The sequence below is a fragment of the Orycteropus afer genome, unplaced genomic scaffold (assembly GCF_000298275.1).
Source record: "Orycteropus afer afer isolate SDZICR_OR568_19922 unplaced genomic scaffold, OryAfe1.0 scaffold00134, whole genome shotgun sequence".
Taxonomy (NCBI): Eukaryota; Metazoa; Chordata; class Mammalia; order Tubulidentata; family Orycteropodidae; genus Orycteropus; species Orycteropus afer.
The window spans coordinates 5,663,369-5,685,067 of NW_006921721.1; the positions used below are offsets into that span (position 1 = coordinate 5,663,369).

Here is a 21,699-nt window from a genome sequence, read left to right on the forward strand (position 1 = left end):
ACTCCTCGGAAGGAAGGTTGGGCAATCCTACTTCCGTAGTGATACTGCCTCGGAAACCCAAGGAGGGGTCGCTATGAGTTGGGGCCGACTCGACGGCAAACAACAACAACAACAACATCATCCAGATATGAAGATTCAGTTGTAATTTTAGTTTTTTCTCAACAAAGGGAAATATTATGCCAAATTTTATAGTGGGATGCATTTTCATTAATATAAAAAAGTAATGCATAGATAGGAAGAATGGAGGATTCCTGTAAGTACAGAACTTAATATATAATGTAAATGAACATGGGAAAAATGCTTGATTAAATTTAGAGATTAGAAAAGCTAACTCTTCAATCATTCATACATTCAAAAGATTTAACCCTAGGAGGAAATTATGTGGGCACCATGCTCCTAAATGCTAAACTAGAATAAACAGATGGCCTAAAGAAAGATAGTGAACCATTTCCCTGCATTGCTTGAGGCAATGGCCTTGCCCATCAATCACACAGGCCCCAGTTCCATTTCTCTCCATGCCTATACCTGTCTCTTTCATGGACACATCTCCCAAGAGGGTTCCAAAGAGGCTCAGAGTATAGAAGAAAAATGTGCTTGTGCAGAGAGAAAATGAGAATTAAGACTATTCTTCTTCACCTTTTCTCTCCTTCTCTTATTAACCAATGAAACTAAATAGGCATTGTTAGAGTGGTATAGCTATTTTCAGAGTACCAGAAGGAAAAAGGAAAAAGAGTGAATCTATAAATATGTCACCTTTAAATGGTTAAGGAACATCACAATCTGATTTTTTTAAAAACATGAAGATTTATTGCAGTGACATCCTGCATGAGATTGTCAAAAATGAGACAATCTTATCTCAAGAAAATTGAAAATTGTACTCTCAAAAAGACATTCATTTTAAGTTCAATTGAAAACATGTTCTAAACTAAATCTAACAAGAATATTGATCTACTGTTTTATAATTTGCTTTTCTCTACCAAAAAGCATGCTTTATATAAACATACTCTACTACTTATGGCATTATAAATGTAAACACCCACCCCCACTTTTAAATTAAAAAGCAAATTAGAAGTGTTTTTACCTGATCTTCACTAAATAACATTCCCCGTTGGCTTCTGATTCTCTTCATGAGATCCCCCCCATCACAATACTCCATCACAATAAATAAACTGTTGTTTTCTGTAAGAAAAGATATTATTTGGCACTGAGAGGATTGCAGATATTTACTAATCATTTGCCTTTTGAGTTTTAGAAGATAGAGACTATAACTGTAAAATGCAGTACACAGTGGTAAAAACTTGTGGCTATGGAATTAAGATGGGCTGGGGTCTAACCCCACTTCACTAGTTACACTTCTCAGTTCTGTGACTTGGGCAAATTATTTTAATCTCCTTGTGCCTCATTACTTCATCTGTAAAATGGAGATAATAATATAGAAACTTCCTCTTAGGACTGTTGAGAAGATTAAATGAGTTAATTCATGCCAGATGCTTAGACCATGCCTGCACAAAATAAGTTCAGTAAACGTTAGCTGCTATTATTAATGCATTCCTTCAAGAGATTAAGGAACTCTGGTAGTGTAATGGTTAAGGCATTTGGCTGCTAACCAAAAGGTCAGTGGTTGGAACCCACCAGTCACTACGTGGAAGAAAGATGAGGCAGTCTGCTTCCATAGAAGTTTACAGCCTTAAAACCCCAATGGAGGTCACTACAAGTCGGAATCAACTCAATGGCAGTGAGTTGGATATTTTTTGTTTCAAGAGATTAAAAATCTTTAAAATAGCAGCCATAAGTCTTTATCAACACTCTAGGAAGAATTAACCAGAAGACTGGCGGTTCAAACCCACCAGCCACTCCTCAGAAGGATGGTTGGGCAATCTACTTTCATAGTGATACCGCCTCGGAAACCCAAGGAGGGGTCACCATGAGTTGGATACCACTCGACAGCAGTGGGGTTTTTTTGTTTTAGGAAGAATTAATAGTACCCTCTTCTTGAATTTGGGTATTGTGGTGAAATGAGTATCTTTATGTGGCCTTTTGCCTTGGTTCTTTGGAAAAACAACTTGAGAGATATTTTCACCACTAAACCCTGAGAAGTTACCTTTGCCCTAGTTTTCTACCCCAGAGGATTTGTTACTTTTGTCTAGGTTGACTGACATTTCCTGGGTAAACTGTAAATAATTTGGCTTGACACATTTTGTCTGGTTCTAGGCTACAGCCTGCATGTGCTTAGTATGTACCTTGCAGGGACTGATCAATAGATTATGCAAATAAAGTGACTATACACTATGCAAATGAGGTGTGTTGTCACCTACTATACATATGATATGTCTATATGTCTATGGCTTACCTAGAGGGGATTGGTCAGTTCATGGCCTTGGTGGGAGGGTCATGCCTTAAAATTGATTAAGAGTTTGTGTATTCATGCAGTACCCCACAGAGGTTTTTCAGACAGAAAGAAGCTAGAAAAAAAGCAGAAGGAAGAAAGAACAGAAAAACAGAAGAAACAGAGAGAGAGAAAGAGAAGGCAAGGAATCTCCTAAAAGAGCCATAACACATGTCGAGGGCTAAAATGCTGAATCAGGAGGCCCGGAAGGAGCCTAGCTGTAGAGCCAGGGCTAACAGACAGCAGGGCCAAGAGGAGCTGTCCTCAGGGGACTAAGAGAAGGCCTGCAAGTCAAGAGGAGCTAAGAGAGCCATCCTGCACTGAAAAAAAAAAAAGAGACTTTGCCTACATGCTTCCTGATTTAGATCCTGAATTGCAGTCTGTTGATCCTGATTCCAAGTTGTATCTGTTCCTTAATATACCACTTAATTGTAAGTATGGTCTGTGTGTTCCATGTGACCATTGCAATGGATTAGTGAACCCATCAGAGAAGTAGAGTGCTGTGGGAGGAATGGCTAGTGTCAGAATTGGTAGAAAGGTTGAAGAGTGGAGGTATGTCTGACCTCCACCTTGTAAGCATCAGCTTGATGCTGATGGTGAATCTCATTACCCTCCCCCCACCCCATGAAGTTAAACAGGTTCTAATGCTGCTCCTATAACTACCACTTCACAGGTATCAACTTTTATTTATATGACTCTCTTATTCAACCCATCTCCTCAGAAACCCAAGGGGTTGCTATGAGTGGAATCAACTCGATGGCAGTGAGTTTTGTTTTTTTTTTGGTTTTTCTAACTGACCTATGCCTAACCTCCTCACTAGATTAATGGACACTCTCCTTTACTGTTAATAATTGGCTGCTCAAGGTTACTGCTGGTGGCCACTAGAATATCCAGTAAGACCGACTATCTCTGCTTCTTATCAAGATCATTGTGATTGTTCCAACTGTACTCATTATTGTAAACAACCACTACATAATCTGATGGACTATAAATGGAAAAAGAAAGAATGTGATTATTTTTACAACTAAGTTAAACACTTTGGAGGACTCCATAAAAGTGAGTAGCTTAAAAAAAAAAAAAAAATGCTGTTGACCTGAACATTGAATGAAACAAGTGGCAAATAACTGGAAAAGCACTAAAATCATTGTGCATACAGGTTATTCTTAAATTTTTACTCCACTTTAAAGAAAGAAACTGTAAATTACAAATGAGAAGTATACTTTGCAGAAGAAATAAGACTTAGAACTCTAATAGGTGGACTCACAGTCAAGGCCTTGGCCTTGTATCAAAATTTTGGCAGATGATTATTAATTTCTTAAAATGTTTTCTGTGGAGCTTTTTGGTGTGTTGAGGTTTATTTTGTTTTGTATGATTTTCTGCTTTAACCAGCTTTTGCCATTAACCAACCAACTACCAGTCGGAATTTTGTTAGGAAAAAGGCTTCTACTAATTGTTTTTTCTCCCACTAGTTTGCTAATTGAAGAGAGATAACATTTTGTTCATCTTTATATTCCCTGGACCTAGCACAGCAACTGGCACATGGAAGGGTTTCAGTAAAGGTTTGTTTAGTGGACTTATAAAACATCCAAGAAACACTAAATACATTATCAGACTTGTAAGAAAGTGTTCATCTTTCTAGGACTTTTTCCCTTATATTTATTATACCCACAAAATGCTAGAATCTCTTGCCAAATCTTTTGCTACCTTTGGTGGTTATGCTTGTGTGTCAACTTGGCTAGGCCTGGTTGAGTGGCTGGGCAGCTGGATGTAGTATTCCCCATGGTGAGACTGGTAATCAACTCCATGGTGGAATCTACTATGAGCAGCTGAGTAGCTGCCTTTGGGTATGTGATCTGCTTCCTGTATATAAGGAGGAGTTTTGAGAATGGTCTCTAGCTTATGGCACGCTTGGACCCCTGCATGCAGCCCATGTCGTTGCTTGACAGCAAGCTATGCTCTGCCGACCTTGGGACTTACAATGGACTTAAGTTAATGGTCTGCTGTGTGGACTGGTAACATCGGGGCTGTGACTTTTTCCTTGTCAACCCTGAGACTTCTCAGCCTCAGCAGCCAGCGGCTGTCTGAGTGAAGAAATGCCTCTAGCTCCAGTGGGCCGGGAGCAGAAGGCAGAGCTGGACCCCAAGGTTGAGGGGCTTTCACCCAGCCCCTAGAGCCTGGCACTTTGAACATAGACTTAACAGCGTCCAAATTGTAAGAATAAACTCCTGTTTGTTAAGGCCATCCCATTTGTGGTATATTTCTGTCAGAACGGCACTAGGTAACAAGAACACTACCTTTTTCTTTACTTATAGCTCAGTCATTGAAAGGACTCCACAGCCATGAAGAAGTAGGAATTTCAAAATGGTAAGAGGATCAGAATAAGAAAACTAAGAAGAAAGTTTTGTTTCATTTCCTTTCCACCAACCTCTAGCTCACTTGGCCTTACATTGATTTCTTATGAAAGAAAATGTTTGGCTGATTCAGGCTTAATCGTGACTGAGCCAAAGCTCAATGAGCATTGTCTGGCTCTAATTATTCATTTTTCATCCATTATTTATTGTTAATTTCCAACAATTCTAATGAAGTTACTGTTAATTTCCAACAACTCTAATGAAGTTAGAACTGTGTGGAAACACCATTTATGCTCTCAAATTTTCCATCTGTTTGAAAACATTTAGTACTATAGGGAGAGGGAGGTATAAGAAACAATTTTTGTCCTCAAGGAACTTCCAATCTCACTAGAAGAAATAAAGAATATATACTAGCATTATAATACAGTATATAATAAATCCCACATGAGTGGTCCAATCATCAAGAGTTTGGGGGAGCTCATAGAAGAAGTGAAAGAGATCACTTAAGGTTTAAGCTATGAGGAGGGTATCTGTGTTTACTCTGAAAGGATGCATAATATTTGAAAATACATAAAGAAGGAAGGTAGTACTCCAAAAAGCAAGTGCAAGATACACTAAAGGACAGCAGTTTCTTCAACTCATGGGTCGTTGACCTTTAAAGAAGATTTTAGGGCACTAACATCAGGGCTGGGAGCTTTGGTATAGTGGCTAAGGCATTTGACTTCTAACCAGAAGGCGGGCAGTTCAAACCCACCAACCACTCCTCGGAAGGAAGACTGGGCAATCTACTTCTGTAGAGATACCGCCTGGAAAACCCAAGGAGGGGTCACTGTGAGTCGGAACCGACTGGATGGCAGTGAGTTTGTTTTTTTGGTTTTTTTTTTTGGTTTTTTTTAACATCAGGGCTCCTTTAAGGAGCTCTGGTGGCACAGCGCCTAAGGCATTTGACTGCTAAACAGAAGGTTGGCAGTTCAAATTCACCAGCCCCTCCGTGAAAGGAAGATGAAGCAATCTACTTCCATAAAGACTTCCCACCTTGGAAACCCAACCCGGGTTGCTATGAGTCTGAATTGACTCAATGCAGTGGGTTTGGTTTTTAGGTTTAACATTAGGGCTGCAATCTTTTTATTTGCCAAATTCCAAACATTTAAAAAACAGTGAGTCTAACAAGGAGGAAGTGGGAAGAGTGTTGTTACATTGTGGGGATTACAATGAATGTCACAAAACAAAATATGTGTGAAATGTTGAATGGAAGACTAATTTGCTCTGTAAACCTTCACCCAAATCACACACACACACACACACACACACAACAATTACTCTAATTAGTAATTCATTCTAAAATGTACTTTGAAAAATCTGGATTGTGTTTTACATATATTGGCATCTTCAATCAATTGTCGTAGGCAACTGTTAATATTTTCCTTTTTATATATATAAGAAAATAATAAAACTTAAAATCTATATTTAAATAAATCTAAAAGAGTTCTTTCAATAAGTATAAAATGAAAACTATAAGTGATAAAAATGCATTGTGTAATAGTGTAATTGGTAGATTTTTTTCCAAGTAACATACAATGTTACATCTTATAACCAATGGCGTCTTAGATTTGATGAAAGGAGATATCATCCAGTATCACTATCATTCCCTAAAATAAAGGCATTTAGTCACCAAAAAACTAGGAAGAACACAGTAACAGAATAAATTGAAAATATCTCCTATTATCCACCCCCTTGCTCACTACACTCTTGTCTTCTCAAGGTACTGTGAAGAATCTGAGTCCTTCCCTCCTGAAAGTTTCAGGAATTTTACACAGGAGGTTGGATTACAGGCAGTTCGCTGGAAAGCAACGTACAGTGAGTGGGGTGGGCTGCCATTTTTGAGCCAACACAATTGTTTGTTTCCTACTTGGGTAAAAATACTATTAGCCACAGATTTGGTTGCAACACAATGCATATGCAGCCTTTGTTTATCATGGCAGTTACTGAACCATTTTGAGCCAGTTTAAGCTCTGCTGCAAACACAAGCATGAGAAATAGCCTGGGAAGACCACAATGAGAGCCCTGCATTCTTGGCATGTCCAGCAAAAATGTGAAGAGATATTCAGGGCCCATGGTGTACTGCCTCTCCCAAAAGCCTTCTGGTTAATTATTTAATATATCAGGACTGCTCTTGCCTCCTCCCTATACAGTACCCTTTGCCTAGAAGGTTCACCCTCACACATCAGCATGACTCTCTCCCTCCCATATTTCAAGACTTTGCTCAAATATTACCTTCACAATAAGGCCCCAATTGACTACCCTACTTAAAAATTGTACCCCCCAATCTCTGTCTCACTCTTCTATTTTCCCGTAGAACTTATCACCATCTAACCTGTCTCTTTTCATCTTCCCCCTCACAAAATGTAAGCTCCACAGCTATAGTAGGCAGAGTTCAAAGATGGCCCACAAGATTCCCACCTCCTGGTTAACCAAAACCAAACCAAACTCACTGCTGTCAAGTCAAACCTGATTCACAGCAACCCCTCCTTGGGTTTCTGAGGCAGTATCACTACAGAAGTAGATTGCCCAGCCTTCCTTCTGAGGAGTGGCTGGTGGGTTTGAACCATCAGCCTTCTGGTTAGCAGTCAAATGCCTTACGCCCTATGCCACCAGAGCTCCTTCCTGGTTAACATACTTTCTATAACTCTCTTTCCTTGAGAATAGGCAGAACCTGTAAACATGATGGGATATCCCTCCCATGATTATGTCATATTACATAGCAAAGGGATTTTGCTGATGTAACTAAAGTTACTAATCAGTTGACTGTTGTTAGCTGCCATTGAATTGGCCCCCAACTCATGAGGACCCCATAACACTCTATAGAACAAAATGCAGCAGAATAAAATCTCCATGATCAGTTACACATTGGAGTGCTGCAATCCATAGCTCCCACTGGCTGATTTTTCAGAAGTAAATCACCAGGCCTTTCTAATCTTAGTCTAGAAACTGCACTGAAACCTGTTCAGCATCACAGCAACACATAAGCCTCCACTGACAGATGGGTGATGGTTGTGCAGGAGACGCATTAGCCAGGAACTGAACCTGGATCTCCCGCAGGGAAGGCAAGAATTCTGCCATGGAACAACCAACGCTCCCAACCAGCTAAAGAGGAGACAATACTAGCTGCCCTCAAGTCAATTAAAAGGAGATTTTCTAGGTGGGCCTGACCTAATCTTATGAGCCATTTATATTGGTATCTAGAAGTATGGGAAGCAAAGAAGAGTGAAGAGAACCAAGGGCATTTGGAAACAATCAGCCCCAGGAGGTGATGGCCCTCAAGACCAGAAGAACTAGATGGTGCCCGGTTACCAATGCCAATCACTTGAGAAGGGATCAAAACTGGAGATCCTAGATAGAGTGGGAGGAAAAATGTGGAACAAAATCCAAAAACAAAAATCCCCAGAATTACTGGTCAGATGGAATCTGGTGGGACCCCCAAGACTATGGCCCTGGGATACACTTTGGGCCTGGGATAAAACTCACTCCCAAGTGCTGGCTCTCAGCCCAATAGTAATAAGACTTACATACAGAACAGCCAACCCAGGGCGATGCACCCACCTATTCTACGGAGATACATCCCTTGGAACTGTCAGCCATGGGGCACCCAAGGAGCAACATTCACATGGAGGGAAAGCTGGACAGACAGGAGTATATAACTAAGAAGGGCACAGGGGGTCACTGGGAAGGGAGAGGAAGAGAGTGGGTTAGGGTTGGGGATGGTAATTGGAGAGTGAAACAACTGTACACAAACTGTTGAAGGTAAAACAAATTCTGTTCTGTAAATTTGCACCTAAAGCACAATTAAAAAATAATAAAAATAAAATAAATATGTGTCTACAGGTCAGAGAGAGAGAAAGTAAGAGATATATGAATCCTGAGAGGGCCTACTGAGGTGGCCACATACAGAAAATGATGTTGACCTCTAGAAGCTGAGAACACTGGCAGGTTAACATGCAGCAAAAAAGCAGGGACTTCAGTCCTACCACTGCAACGAACTGAATTCTGCCAATAACCTACAAAGGTGTGGAAGAGGAACTTGAGCTTCAGATGAGATAGCAGCCACAGGTGACACCTTGTTTCAACTCTGTGAACCCTGAGCAGAGAATCTAGCCAAGCCAAATCCAGACTTCTGACCTACAGAAACTGAGAGATAATAAATGGGTATGTTCACAACCATGAAATTTGTTACAAAAAACAAATACAACTCTACAGGGATTTTGTGCTTATTGTGTTCATTAGTGCCTCTCTAAGACCTAGAACATGCTAAGTACATTATAGGCACTTGATAAATATTTATCACAGAAATTTAAAAGGAATTGCTTTAACCATAGGAAAATCTCACTATATTGTCTTTATTTTTTTCTTATTGTTTCAAACCCAAAACACCTCACTTTCTGTGTCGTTGTTGTTAGGTGCTGTCAAGTCGGTTCTGACTCATGGCAACCCCATGGACAATAAAACACTACAGTCTTACTCTATCTTCATAGTCCTTGCTATGTGTAAACTCATCTTGCAGCCACTGTGTCAGTCCATCTCGAGTGTCTTCTTTTTCACCGACCCTCTATTCTGCCAAGCATGATGACCTTCTCTAGGGACTGATGCTTCCTGATAACATGTCCAAAATACTCCACATGTGTCTGAGGATCATTCTATGGTCAAAACAATTAATGACCCATCGCCCTAGAGCAATGTCTTCTGTCTTAGATAAGCTGCTCCAGGGTAAACAAAGGCTTTATGGACACTCTCTGTGAGTCAGGTGCTACAGGTACCTCTGAGGCTTTCAGATAAGTTTGGTGTTTCAAGTCCCAACAATCTGCCAAGCAAACTAAAAGGAAACACAATAGCTCTAATTTTCCTAAACACAGGAGTGCCCACCTTAAATTTTTTTTTTTTTTTTAACTTAGGATATAAACAAACTCAGCAGAGGTTATTGCTACTGTAAAAATGACCTCTAATTTTATAATCTCCTTGGTAGCAAGAATAGCCCAACTTCTTCTCACCTACTTTGGTCATGTTGTCAGAAGGAATCATTCCCTGGAGAAGGATATCATGCTTAGTAAAGTGGAGGGTCAGTGAAAAAGGAGAAGGCTCTCAATGAGATGCATTGACACAGTGGCTGCAATGATGGGCTCGGGTATAGCAAGGATTGTGAGCTTGGCACAGGACTAGACAGTGTTTCATTCTGTTGTACATAGGGTCACTATGAGTTGGAGCTGACTTGAAACACTTAACAAAAACATAACAACAATTTTAGAATAGTTTCCTGTCCTCAAATATCAATCTTCCATTGTATAAACAACCTTGAAATGAACCTTGAAAACATTATTCTGAGTGAAATAAGCCAGTCACAAAAGGACAGATATTGTATAATCCCACTTACATGAGATATCTAGAATAGACAAGTGTATGGAGACCTTTATTGCTAGTTACTAGGGATGGTGGTGGTACAGTGGTTAAAGTACTTGGCTGCTAACCAAAAGGTCAGTGGTTCTAACCCATCAGCTGCTCCACAGGAGAAAGATATGGTAGACTGCTTCATAAAGATTACAGCCTTAGAAATCCAATGGGGGCAGTTCTACTCTGTGTACAGGGTTGCTATGAGTTGGAAGTGACTCAAAGCCAGTGGGTTTTGGTTTGGGTACTGAGGTAGGAAGAAGGGAGAGGGAAAGGAGCTCTCATTTCTTAGGAGGTGCTGAGTTGCTATTAAGGGTAATAGGAAAACGTGGAAGCAGGTAGTGGGATGGTTGCACAACATGATGAACATAATGTCATTGAATTGTACATATGAAGAAGTTGAAATGGCAGATATCTTCTTACAGATAGATATTTACCATTGTTGTTGTTGTTGTTATGTGCCGTCGAGTCAGCCCCGACTCATAGCGACCCCTCCTTGGGTTTCCGAGGCAGTATCACTACGGAAGTAGGATTGCCCAACCTTCCTTCCAAGGAGTGGCTGGTGGGTTTGAACCGCCAGCCGTCTGGTTAGCAGGCAAGTGTCTTAGCCACTATGATACTTACCATAATTTAAAAAAAAAAAAAAAGTCTATTAAAGTGGCCCAGTCCATGCAGTCATTCAACAAGTATTCAATGAGCACCTACTATGGGAGGCACTGTCCTCTTGGAGCTCATTGTCTTCAGGAAGATGCTATCAAGGATCACATGTAAGCCACAGATGAGCTCCCAAACTCATGAAATTTATGGTTGAAAAGGGAGAGAAATATTAAACAAATTCATAATTACATATATAAATAGACATACACATGCAAGAGAGAAAGTGCTGGGAGATCTCTGACTTGAAATGTGAGCTCAGGAAAGGCCTGAGGATGAGGAGCCTTCCAGAGAGGAAGTCACAGCCCCAACCCAAAGTGTGAAAGGAGGTATTATCTTACAGCTTTGTCATCGACAAACAGAGTGTAGGGCACTTCATTCAGTGGCTGCCCAATAGAAGTTGTTCAGTAAACTCAATTCCCTGCCCATAGGTACTTTTCTGCTCCTAGAAGACCTCAAAAAGGTCGTGAGTGTTCTGAAACACCCAGTGGTTAAAGAAGGACCGTGTCTGGAGTACTACTTTGAATGCAGTGGGTTTGTTTTGTTTTAATAGCTTTATCGTAGTACAACAATATAATAACAAAACCTTTGCCAATTCACTTTTTACGTATATAATATAATGACATTGATTACATTCATCGTGTTGTAACCATCACCACTGTCTGTTTCCAGATTATTCCACCACCATTAAGAATAACAGTTTTCCCTAAGTGGATGCAGTGTTTTTAATTGGTAAGATACACAGCTTCAGGAAGAAAAACTCTTGTTGAGTAAATATTTCCTGTACAGCATAAAAACTCAAAACATAGTATCTGTATTTATTTACTTACTTATTTTTACTAACCTGATGATGCTTTACGATATGTGGGTAACCCTCCTGCTCTATTAACTACCTATGACCAGTGAATTTAAGCACCCTCCAGTGCTAGGTGATGGGCTGGGACTGCCCCATGGTAAGCTGTGGTGCAAAATGAGCCCTGTCACAGCTTGATGAACACTGGAGACATTGCATATTTGTTTACTGTCAGTCTCCCCCCACTAGAATGTAAATTCCATGAGGGCAGGAATTTTTGTCTTGTTTTATTCACTGCTATATTCCTGGCTCCTAGAACACTGCCTCACATATAAAAAACAATAAATATTTGTTATATATATGAATAAATATATATACGCCCAATGCTCTATTCATTTTTTTTTTTTTTAACCTTTGGATTAGGGTGATGAGAATGCAGAATAGATGTATTCCACTGTACAAAGGAAAGGAATTATTTCCTTAAAGTTTTTCCTCTCTGTTTTGCTAGTGGAGTCCCTGGGTGGTGCAAACAGTTAACATGCTCAGCTATGAACCATCCAAGTGCACCCAGAGGCACCTTGGAAGAAGGGTCTAGAGATCTGCTTCTGAAAAATCAGCCATTAAAAACCCTATGGAGCACAGTTCTACTCTCACATACATGTGAGCACTCAACAACCGTGTGTTTGCTACTGGTTTATTTCAGCAGTATGTTTGGCTGTCAGAAGCTGTTGCTGCCTTTCAGTAAAAGGATTACAAGCCCCATCCACTGTCATGGGACATGCAGGGCCTCACACAGGCAGTACATTCCTTGCCCCTTTGTCAGGCTTCACTGCCTTGCTGCTTTGGCAACAGGAACAGGAGCACATAGGACACCTGCCACATTTTAGCAGGGCTTAGAGAGTGACGGTGTGGTCAGCTCCATCCTCTGCTCTCTTTCCTGGTACACAAGATTGGTGTGCTCCAGAGATAGCTGCTCCTTCAGCCTGGGCCCCAGACTTAAGACCCAAGCCCACCTACAGTTAACATGTAATATCAGTGAGAAATAGATAGGGACTGCTGTAGGCCACTGAAATTTGGGGGCTGTTATCGGAGCAAGGAGTACTTGGGTGATGCAAACAGTTAACACAGTGGACTGCTATCCGAAGGACTGAGAGTTGGAGTCCAGCCAAAGGTGCCACAGAAGAAATGCCTTGTGATCTGCTTCTCCAAAACCAGCCATTAAAAACCTATGGATCCAAGTTCTATTCTGACACTCACAGGGTCACCATGAGTTGGAATCAACTCAACGACAACTGTTTTGCTAGAGCAGCGCTATTACCCCAATCATTAACTATTTGAGACAGTGAGAATGAAGGCAGGGGAGAGACTTAAGAAAGTTGTCTACAAAAACTGACCACAGAAGAAAGAGACATCTCAAATTATAATTGAAGTAAATGACAAGTGAATCCACTTACAAAAATTCATTTAGACACAGTGCTCAGGAACATCTTTTATATAGTCAACCTGTCTATACTTAATGAAAATATTTTAGGAATATTGGAAAGTCAAACCTTGAAATGAACTGAAGAAGGTTACAATGTTGGGGTGCCTCATCTTTGCCAGAAGAATGACTTCTTTCTTTGAAGCTTCTTTCTCTTGGATGGGCATCTAAAGCATGTTAGAAGGCACAGTAAGCTACAGAGGTAATTTGCTTTCAAGACCATGCTTTCTGCTCATCCCCATCTAAAATTCTCTAGAATTTTCCCTTTGGGCAAATGTTGTCTTTTTGATTTTGTACAATTGATTATTCTAAGGAACATGCTCCGCTAGGGTATTATTGTTTATTTTATGGTCCTGTCTGTTGTTTGGCTGAAAGGTGGTCTCCAGGAATGGCTTAAGTTCCAGGTCAGAAGGGTCTTAGGGCCATAGTCTCGGGTGTTCCTCTATTCTCTGTCAGACCAGAAAGTCTGGTCTTTTTTGTGAATTAGATTTTTTGTTCTATATTTTTCTCCTGCTCTGTCTGAGACTCTTTGCTGTGACCCCAGTCAGATGGTAGGTGGTGGTAGCCAGGCACCAGCTAGCTCTTCTGGTCTCCAGGTCATATAGGCTGTGGTACATGTGATCCATTAGTTCTTTGGACTAATTGCTCTCTTGAGTCTTGTTTTCTTCATTCTCCTTTGTTCCAGACAGGAAGAGTCCAATGGTTGTATCTTAGATGGACTCTTGCAAGCTTTTAAGATCCCAGATGCTACTCACCAAAGTAGGATGCACAACATTGTCTTTATGAACTATGTTGTGCCAATTGACACAGATGTCCCCAAGTCTATAATCCTTCACCTTCAAGCTAGAATGTTGTCCCATGAGGTGTTTGGTTATATCTAAGAAGTTTCCATGATGACATTGGTTACTTTGTTTACAATGTATGAACATTCTCATTGTTTCTGTTCTAGTCCCATTTCTATTGACCTAGTTTTCCTGATCCTTTACATTCTCATCTTTGTTTTAAAGTAATTGTTGACTGTTTGGTGACATATGGGTGATTTTTTAAAGGAGCACAGTGCTTACGGATGATATTCATTACACTGTGGGATTTTACTATCCTTTAATGTGACTTTTAAATCTGATCCTTTAAGGGCAGAGAATGATATTTTTAGCATAAGCAGAGTGCACTATATGTAATCAATGGTTTGTCAATGACAATCATAATCAAGAAAATAAATATTTCTTTTTGGGAGCTCTGGTGGTGTAGTGCCTAAGGCATTTGACTGCTAACCAGAAGGCTGGCAGTTCAAATCCACCAGCCGCTCCTTGGAAGGAAGAGTGGGCAATCTACTTCCATAGAGATACCACCTCAGAAATCCAAGGAGGGACTACTATGAGTCGAATCAACTCAACAGCAGAATGGCAGTGAGTGTGTATGTGTGTGTGAATGAAGTTTTGCATTATTAAAAGTTCAGATGGATTGGTGGTAATGTCTTAATCATCTAGATATTTGGACGAAAGTTATTTTAATAATTATCTTTTAGCACCAAAATAATTTTTATATTATAAAAATGTAATGTCCCAAAAGCAATCACCGCTGAGAAGAAACAAATGAAATTACCAAAAACAAATAAATAAATTCCATATCACATAAATTTAGCCAGTAAAGTTCTATATTAAGATTACTACATTATCCATTTTCAAATAAAAATGGTCACTTGTGAGTTCATTTCAGTTATCTGTATTTTCTTATTATTCTATTTATCACTTGTGGACAATACTTTTCAAGTGTTTTGATGCCAGGGGCCACATCTCATCTCTACCTTTATTTCCTCATTCTCGACGCATGACTAACTTGCCATTTCTACTCTGACGTCCAGCCCCTAGTGAACCTTACCTTTCTGGCCTCTGCTCACTATTCATTCCTCTCTACTGCTCCTGCTGCAATATTTCCCAACACTGGGCCACAGGTAAGGTGTGGGTCTCCAAATTTCTCATTTTCCCATAAGGGCTTTAAATTTAAGAGTTTTTTTTCCCCCACTAAATTAACATTCTCAATTGCACCCTCACTGCCTTTAGCTATGACTATATATCCTTTGGTAAATTAACTAGCACCTCTAAGCTTCAGTGCCCATACTCCCCTCAATTTAAACTGCATAGTCAGCACTGATGAGTTTTCTAAACAAAAATAACTGGATTACTCCTACTAGATTGCTAGATTTAGCTACTTGGAAAAAAAAAATTAACTGCTATTCCTCAAAAGAATATTGCAAACAAAATTAAAAAGCAGGCATAAATTCAATAAAAATACTAGCAACAGACATAACAAAGGTCTTTTATTTATAATGTATAAGGACTTCTGGCAAATTAATAACATGAAAAAGAAAATAACTGATAGAAAATAGGCAAAGCATGGGAATAGGTAACTCGCAACAAAAACCAGCCACTAAACAGAAAAAGACATTCAACCTCATTTGAAAATTGAAAACAAAATCAATACAATGTTTCATGTATGACACTGACAAAGATGGAAAGAATGTTAATGCCCACCATTAGTCAGAAAGCTGCAAAACAGACACTCATGTACTTCCTGTGAAAGTATGTAAATTGTTCCAGGAAGGTAATTTTACATTGTATGTTGTTGTTATTTGCCATCGAGTCGGCCTGACTCACAGCAACCCCTCCTTGGGTTTCTGAGGCAGTATCACTACGGAAGTAGGATTGCCCAACCTTCCTTAATAAGAAACTTAAAGATGCCCCTAAAGATGAGGCAGTCTGCTTCTGTAAAGGTATAAAGCCTTGGAAACCTTATGGGGCAGTTCTACTCTGTTGTACGGGGTCGTTATTACATTCTGTGCCAGGCATTATTCTGAATGCTGAGTGGTAGATAATAAACAAATAAATGAATGAAGTCATTTCACATCATTATAAATGATGTGATAGGAGTTAGTGAGGTTAGGGAGGTATCTTAGCTAGGATGGTTGGGGAAGGCCCCCCTCTGTGCAGGCATCTGAATAAGGAGACACAGCCAGAGAGGAATGTACCACGCTAGGGCACAAGAAAGAAAAAGTAAGCACAATGGAGAAGGGTGGGATATTATAGGGCTTTGGAGGCCACCGTAAGAGTGTGGTAGGAGGCAGGGGAGATATGATCTTTTTTCTTTTTTAAAATAAGATCATTGGTTGCTCTTTGGGTACTGGAAATAGGAGGGCACAAGTGAACAAGGTCAACTGAACTTAAAATGCATTATTGTAAAACCAAAAAACGTGTTTCCTTTTCACACAGGATTAAAAGCCAGCTGAATATCCCACTGAAAATTAACAGGATTTTTTTCCCTAAATTTTATTTATTTTGTTGGTGCTGAGACTATACACAGTGAAACATACACCAATTCAACAGTTTCTCCAAGGACAAGTTAGTTGGATTACATTTTTCGAGTTGTGCAACCCCTCTCACTCATCTTTTCTGAGTTGTTCCTCCCTCACTAACCTAAACTCACTGACCCCTAAGGTTCCTATCTAATCTTTCAAGTTGCTGTTGTCAATTTGATGCCATATAAAACCAAAAAAAAACAAACACATTGTCATCAAGTCGGACCGACTCATAGTGACCCCTCCTTGGGTTTCCCAGGCGGTATCACTACGGAAGTAGATTGCCCAATTTCCTTCCAAGGAGTGGCTGGTAGGTTTGAATCGCCAGCCTTGTGGTTAGCAGTCAAAGGCCTTATGCCACCAGAGCTTCCTTCATTCCATATAGATACGTCTTAAAAGAGCACAATGTTTAAGGCAGACCATTTTTACTAGTTAAGCTAAACTACTGTTTAGTTTTAAGATGAGTTTAGGAGATACTTTTGGTTTAAGGTTTAAAGATTATTTCAGGACAAGAGTTTCAGGGATTCATCTACCTTCCATGGCTCCAAAAAGTCTAGAGTCCATGATAATTTGAAATTCTGTTCTACGTTTTCTCTCTTTTGATCAGAATTCTCTACAGAATCTTTAATCAAAATGTTCAGTAATGGTAGCTGGGTACCATCCAGTTCTGGTCTCATGGCAAGGCAGGCAGCTGTTCATGGTGGCAATCAGCCACCCATTCCATATCCTCCTCCTATTCCTAAATCTCCTTCCTCTGCTGATTCAGGTGAATAGAGACCAATTGTTGTGCCTTAGGTGGCTGCTTGCAAGACCCCAAGCTCTACACAACAAATTAGGAGGTAGAACACAAGCACTAAACATGTCATTAACTGAGCCAATTAACTAGGATGCCCTATGAAACCATGATCCTAAAACTCCGAACCAAAGAACTAAATCCATAAGGTGTTTAGCTGTACATAAACAGCCTCAGTACTCTTTTCTTTTAGTCATTGTAAATATATGTATCACAGAACTTTTGCCAATTCAGCTTTTTACAGGTGTATAACTTATTGACAGGAATTACAAAAATTAACAGGTATTTGAACTTAAGTTTACCTTTGCAAAATTGATCTCTTTTATAACACAGTGCTTGTTATCTGTTTTTCCTTTAGCCAGATATGCTTTCCCGAAGGCACCTTCCCCAATTGCCTTAATCACATCATATTCATCCATAGTCTCTAATCCACAGAGGTTCCTGGAATTAAAGTAATGAGATTTTATCTCACACATTTCATAAAGACCAACAAAGAAAATAAAACTGATGACTAAAATTTAAAAGAACTAATTTTCTTAAAACTCTCCTTCCAACACTGCCAAGTCGGAGTGAAATAATTTTCTTTGTGTCATCAGATAAAAAAACAATGTGAGACAGGCTTCTTGGTGGGCTCCAAGGTCAGACTTTGATAAACCGGCATTGTGCTCTTAGGCAAGTCACTTAACCTCCAAAATCTGTCTCCTAATTTCTAAAATGGAAATTACAATACCTGTTTTATAAGGCTGCTTTGTTAAGGAAAGAAATCACAACCTCAATGCTTGGCATCTCTACAAAGCTGGAATGTAATTCTTCCTACCATAATATCCGCTTTAGGCTTGAGTAGTTTTTTCCAGTGTGACTGTACTGCCCCCTAGTGGACATTTTGGAAATTTGTAGGGTTTTTTTTTTCCCCCACTGACATTGAGAGAATCCCTGGATGGTATAAATGGTTAAGCCACTGGCTGCTAACCAAAATGTTGGAGGTTCAAGTCCACCCAGGGGCACTGTGGACCACAGTTCTGAAACATATGGGGTAGCTATGAGTCCGAATCAACTCTTTGACAACTGATTTTTACAGATAAAGAAGCACTACTAGTGGAGGAGATGGGCAGATGTGTTAAGGTTCTGCAAGGCCAGGGAGGTCTACATACAAGGGATTATCTGTGGCCTCGAAACCCAAAACCAAACCCACTGCCGCTGAATAGATGCTAATAGCGACCCTATAGGACACAGTACAACTGCCCCATTGTTTCCAAGGCTGTAAATCTTCACTGAAGCACACTGCCTCATCTTTCAGTGGTGGGTTCAACCTGCCAACCTCTTGTTCAGCACCTGAACGTTTATACCACTATGCTACCAGAGCTCCTTCTGCAGTCCCACAACCTTGGAAAGTCTCCCCATACATTCATGCGCATGGAAAAATGAATTATAATTATCTGTTACTAAATGCAAACTTCATTTTACATAGAAATACTAAGTCTTTTTTGTAAGGTTTTAATTAACAATTAGTCTTCTAGGAACTTTACCAAGAATTGTTCGCCATTTTGGAAAATCATAACCCTGACTGGCTAGGCAGCTCCTGGTGTTGGCGAGGCATCCTTCTGTCTGCCTTTGTGCAGGAGCACCTCGCTACTTCATCACTTCTTCCAGTGTAGTATGTTGTTGTTGTTGTTATGTGCTGTCGAGTCGGCCCCGACTCATAGCGACCCCTCCTTGGGTTTCCGAGGCAGTATCACTACGGAAGTAGGATTGCCCAACCTTCCTTCCGAGGAGTGGCTGGTGGGTTTGAACCGCCAGCCTTCTGGTTAGCAGTCAAGTGCTTTAGCCACTATGCTACCAGAGCTCCCCAGTGTAGTATAAGACATTTATATTACTGAAGTACTTTATTAAACTCTGTTATGAACTACCCTCATTGTATTTTTCCTTTATACTAGTTAGGGCATTATGTATTTTGCAGACGTTTTATGTCAGAGTAGGAAGGAGAACAATTAGGGCCCATGAGGCTGAGAACCAGCTCTGCGGGCAGGAAAGGTTGCGGACACTCCCAGACAGGGTATTGAGGACCGACAGCAGTATCCGGGCTCGAGGTGACCAGCCGCAGAAAAGGGCCCACTATTCTCCCAGGGAACACCAAAGGGAGAAGCCTTCGGGTTTAGGGAAAATCTTTTCTTTTGGGACACCCCCGGAGAATGGCAGGCCGGTGGATGGTACTCGTGGTTCCCAGGAGGGTGGGGGCTAGGGAACGCCTGTAGCTTGAGAGCTTGGCGTGTTGTACGTTGCCATGGAGACCTGCGCGCCCCGGGCCCCAAAGCTGCTCCTCTTCCTTCCACACCTCCCTGGCCGACCATTTCCCTTTCCCGGCGGCTCCTGCAACCCAGGAGGCAGCTCCAGGTTAGAATTCAGGGCAACACACCCGCACCATACCTGCTTCGTGGCTCCGCGGGTGAGAAAAGCGTCCGGGGAGGATCTGGTTCCCTGGCCACAGCGCCTCCAGGCGATGGGGCGGAGCCGCGCGTGATGCAAAGCAGGGGCGGCTCTGCCCTCACAGTGGCCCGCTGCTCCACCCCGACCAGGGGTCAGTCTAAACCCCGTCACGGGTTTTGGAGGCCGAATCTCGGCCTTTCAGCATTTAACCAGAATACTGTTCCCGTTCTTATCTGCGGTTTACCAGATGCTTGGCATGCACTCTCTTCTCTCCATCAGCCCTGAAAGTTTTACAAATCCCAGTTTTACAAGTGGGATAAACAGAAGTATGTTTTTTTTCTGGAAGGTTTCAAGTGTTGTGAAGTGGTGGAAATGAAACAGGGCCCATTCCTTTGACCACAGCTGACGATCTGATGTGTGGGGAGGGGGAGCGGGGGTGTGTCCTCTTACTAAACTGACCTCAGGCCAGGCTTTCCAGCTGCCCAGTCGTCCCCCAAATCTCTTTGTACATCAAAACTAAAAACCAAACCCACTGCCCTCGAGTCCATTCAGACTTACAGTGAGCCTGTAGGATAGAGTTGAAATGCCCCATAGTTGTTTCCAAGACTAAATCTTCACAGAAGCAGACTGCCACATCTTTCTCCCCTGCAGCAGCTGGTGGGTTGCAACTGCATAAGTTTCCTTACCAGGCAAGTGCTTTAACCACTGCACCACCATGGACATCAATCTGCTGTCTAAAACATATCATTGGGAGTTTAAGTCAGTGAAAATGATGTGATCTTCAGCAATTGGAAATACCCACAACTTGTCATACTCTGGTGCCTTGCATGTTACTGGGATGGTGGAAGCTATCCATGGATATTTTAAGTACAAGTAGCATCATCCATGTGGACGGGTTTCAGCAGAGCTTCCAGACTAAGATAAACTAGAAAGAAGAATGTGGCTAGGTCTTCCTCTGAAAAAATTGCCCAATGATGATAGCAGCAGCATATTGTCTGATAAAGTGCTGAAAGATAAGCCCCTCAGGAACTGAACTCACTCCTGTGGCTTTCAGCCAAACAGCAGACAGGTGTATAAGGTGAACATTTACACCAGGTAGGTACACTCCTTGAAACAATCAACCATAGGAGATCAGAAGGGCAATAATTGCACAGGGAGATAGCTCAGAGGGCAGGAATGCATAAGAAAGAAGGACACAGTGAAAAGATAACCACAGGGAAAAAGTGGGAAGAGAGTGTTACATTATGGGGATTGCAATCAATGTCATGAAATAAAATGTGTATGAACTATTGTATGGAAAATGAATTTGTTCTGTAAACTTTCATTCAAATCACAATAGAGAAAAAATTCTAATGTTACACAGTTGATCAAAATAAAATATATCACAACAGAGACAAATGCATATAAAAATAAAAAGTGAAATTTTATCGGAAAGTCATCTTTTAAAAGACCTGGTGGGCTTCCTTTTTTTCCAATTAGTTCATGTATCCATAGGTGAATACTAACTTCTTGCTAGCATAGATAAGCTCTCCCATTTTGCTGAAGTTGTAAGGGCAAAGCAGTTTCATTCATATAAGGAAACAGAGAAGAATAGAAGCTTTGTTAAAAGTGTCCCTCAATTCTTGCCTAGTTGTATGTCAAGAATCACATAGAAATCTTATCATTAAAAATCATTTATAATCAGCTGATAATCCCATTAGAGTCTCAAATATTGTTGAAAGTAAAACTCTGGAAACCATTTGACTTTCAAAAGGATTTGAAATCCAATCAAGACTTGCTCAATTGCTCAATAACTATATGTCATTTCAGGTTCCCTTGAAGCAATGCTAAAATTTGAGATGACTAAGGGTTACAAGGAGCTGTGGTAGCATAGTGCCTAAGGCATTTGACTGCTAACCACAAGGCTGGCAGTTCAAACCCACCAGCCACTCCTTGGAAGGAAGGTTGGGCAGTCTACTTCCGTAGTGATACTGCCTGGGAAACCCAAGGAGGGGTTGCTATGAGTTGGATCTGACTCCATGGCAATGAGT

The 21,699-nt window shown here is 40.8% G+C and overlaps 1 protein-coding gene across 1 annotated transcript in view; it reads right to left on the reverse strand.

Annotated features, from left to right (window-relative positions):
- Positions 1 to 17,664, reverse strand: part of NEK5 (NIMA related kinase 5) — a 351,943-nt gene extending 334,279 nt beyond the window's left edge. The window contains exons 1-3 of the mRNA XM_042781570.1: positions 17,548 to 17,664; positions 13,171 to 13,267; positions 1,082 to 1,179 (exon numbers count right to left, since the gene is read on the reverse strand). Coding sequence (XP_042637504.1) covers positions 1,082 to 1,179; positions 13,171 to 13,267; positions 17,548 to 17,664 — 312 coding nt within the window. The remainder of the gene's footprint in view (positions 1 to 1,081; positions 1,180 to 13,170; positions 13,268 to 17,547) is intronic.
- Positions 17,665 to 21,699: the final 4,035 nt, after the last annotated feature.